Source organism: Austrofundulus limnaeus, unplaced genomic scaffold, assembly GCF_001266775.1.
Source record: "Austrofundulus limnaeus strain Quisiro unplaced genomic scaffold, Austrofundulus_limnaeus-1.0 Scaffold428, whole genome shotgun sequence".
Taxonomy (NCBI): Eukaryota; Metazoa; Chordata; class Actinopteri; order Cyprinodontiformes; family Rivulidae; genus Austrofundulus; species Austrofundulus limnaeus.
This window is the reverse complement of record NW_013952830.1, coordinates 1504-4578: the sequence shown is the minus strand read 5'-3', so window position 1 is coordinate 4578 and position 3075 is coordinate 1504. Positions and strand designations below refer to the sequence as shown.

General features: G+C 40.9%; 1 protein-coding gene across 1 annotated transcript in view; it reads right to left on the bottom strand.

Moving 5' to 3' along the window:
- The window catches only part of LOC106529223 (major facilitator superfamily domain-containing protein 4-A), a gene marked incomplete at its 5' end in the record, with an annotated part of 39159 nt that extends 37757 nt beyond the window's left edge, over positions 1-1402 (bottom strand). Inside the window, 2 exon segments of the mRNA XM_014024579.1 lie at positions 1071-1186; positions 1279-1402. Of these exon segments, the coding sequence (XP_013880033.1) occupies positions 1071-1186; positions 1279-1402 (240 nt within the window).
- Positions 1403-3075: the final 1673 nt, after the last annotated feature.

Sequence of the window (3075 nt, the reverse complement as noted above, 5' to 3'; positions counted from 1 at the left end):
GGGTCAGGGACAGGATGTCTAAAGTGAACAAAGGTAATTTCAGGCTTCGAAACAGTAGTTTTTGCGCATTTTTTACACTTTCTGAAAATATGACAACAGATTTCGCCCCATCTCGTCAGTAACTGACGTGACGGGGGTACCCGGCGCGTCAAAATCGGACGTACAGGGAACCTTGGAAAAGCGTCAATATGTGACGACTTGGGAGTGAGAATGGGTTGGTTTTTTTGCTGCGGTTGACCAAAAATCTTTGGAGAAAAAAAATAAACAGTACGAAAAAAATATGACTCCCACTTACGCTTCGTGTGCGGGGGGTCTACCTGGATTACTGAGATGCATCAGGACACTTCCTCCCTGTCTCACTCCCTGGAGGCTCTTTTTTTTCTTGTTTAGCAGTCCCTCCAGGTCACTGATGAACCAGGGTTTGTTACTGGGAAAACATCTCACAGTTTTGGTTGGGATAGTGTTGTTTACAGAGGTTTATATAATCATCTAAACTGAAACGGGTTGTAAGGAGAGAACCTGACTTTGAGTTATAGCACCAGCCTCTCAAAGCACTTTTAATCACTATAGATCAGATCAGGTCAGCAGTTATTCAGTCGCTCTGACCCAGTTTTTGGGAGGATTGAAATTAACAATGATTGCTGATTTCAAGCACAGAGGAATGCAGTCTGGGAGGGAGATATTAATTGTTTGGAGTTCAAGCATTTTTCTGCTCCTCTTAACTTAAGTTGCCTTTAATTACTTTAAGACCCATTAAATTTGACATTTGACCTTCCACTTGCCTACCTTCTGTCTGAAACTATCAAAACCCTTTTATTTTATCTTATAAACTATCCGTGTGGTAAAAACACAAACTTAAGTACAGTATAATATATTTTTAGGCATGTGAACTTTACTATAAAGTGGATCCATGTGCTTGAAACAATGCAGAATCAGGCCAATATCAAATAATGTATATGTACTTTTGCAGGACCCACCACATGAACATGAGTCAGTATATCGTGAGGTGATAAGTGTGTTGCAGCAGAATGGTTTTAAGAATTATGTGTAACATTAATAGAATGACTCACTATGATTCCATCAGTGATGAAGACGACAGCTCCACCCAATGCATGAAGGATGAAGAAAGTAGCAGGTCGACCCCTGATTCTGACAGGGCTGCAGCAATCAAACATGTCTTCATGTCCTGCAAAAACAGAGATGATCAGAGAAGGTTCATCAAAAACAGAGAGGTCACTAATGCACACACACACACGGACACACACACACACACATTACCCTGGCTGCTGCCTACWGCTGAGCTGGACTCAGGGTTCCTGTTAAGCAGACGAGGACTGCTGCTGGAGCAGGACACCAGTTTCTCATGGTACATCAACGCAAGCACTGCTGCTGGCACAGGGAGCTGCCAAAAACAATTATGCACAAATACATGGTTGTTTGTCTATCATCGCTGGGACTTTCCATTGACTTCCTTTCATTTACTGGTCATTTCTACAGTCTAACCCTGACATCTGACCCTAAACCTAACCTCACAGGTACATACCTGACTCTAAACCTAACCTCACAGGTACATACCTGACTCTAAACCTAACCTCACAGGTACCTACCTGACTCTAAACCTAACCTCACAGGTACATACCTGACCCTAAACCTAACCTCACAGGTATATAACTGACTCTAAACCTGACCTCAGAGTTACATAACTCACCCTAAACCTAACGTCACAGGTACATACCTGATTCTAAACCTAACCTCACAGATACATACCTGACCTTAAACCTAACCTCACAGGTACATACCTGAATCCAAACCTAACCTTACACCTGATTCTAAACCTAACCTCGCAGGTACATACCTGACCCTAAACCTAACCTCAGATACATACCTGACTCTAGACATAACGTCACAGGTACATACCTGATTCTAAATCCAACCTCACAGATACATACCTGACTCTACACATAACGTCACAGGTACATACCTGACCCTAAACCTAACCTCACAGGTACATACCTGACCCTAAACCTAACCTCACAGGTACATACCTGACTCTAAACCTAACCTCACAGGTACATACAGTACCTGACTCTAAACCTAACCTGACAGGTACATACCTGACTCTAAACCTAACCTCACTAGTACACACCTGACTCTAAACCTAACCTCACATGTTATTCACACCTTAGTCCTAAACCTAACCCCTAACCCACCAACAGTATTTTTGCTAAGGAGGACTGGGATTTTGTCCCATTAAGGAACAGTGGGTCCTCACCAGGTAGAAAAAAAAACATTTACACACACAGGTTTGTTTTATATCGTGGGGACCGTTGATTGACGTCCATTCATTTTCTCGTAATTTTATAGCCTAATGTGACCATTTACAACAGGGCTATTCAACTAAATTGCTCTGGGGGCCATAGGTAATGCAGACCAACAGCACAGGGGCTGAACATCCAACAGTTAAAGTCAGTGTGTAAATAAACCAAGTATTACAAAGATACCTCTGAAATAGTTTATTTTGATGGATTTAATCATGGAAACAACATACAGAACCCTATGTAATAAATGTAGTGATAGTAAAACAATATCTAAAACAAAAAGAACACATTATACCTCCTATTTACCACAAATAATATTTTGACAACTCTGACTTGCTAACTTTTTAAAGCAATTTTATTTTCACTTTCATATTTTTATCTTCAACTGCTTGTAGTTTTAACTGTCTTAGATATTCATAGAAATGGTTTTTACCAGTTTCTAGCCAAGATTCTGATGTTTCTGTAAATATCAAACATGTCTATGTCTAGCTAAAAGAACTTAGAGTAATTAAAGTAGAAAACCGGGGGTTTGGGCTTAAGGGATGAATGAACTAATAGCCTATATGCCACGGACATCCGGTCCAGCACGTGATGCCACTCCGATCACTTCTGGTTCGCGGTCAACACAGATTTTTTCACCCGACAACGACTCTTAATGATCTCTACTTAGCATATTACATGTACCAACATTAACACAGGAGACGTACAGGTCCAGCCAAGTGGAAAAAAATCACTCCAAAGTGGATTAAAGCCATGA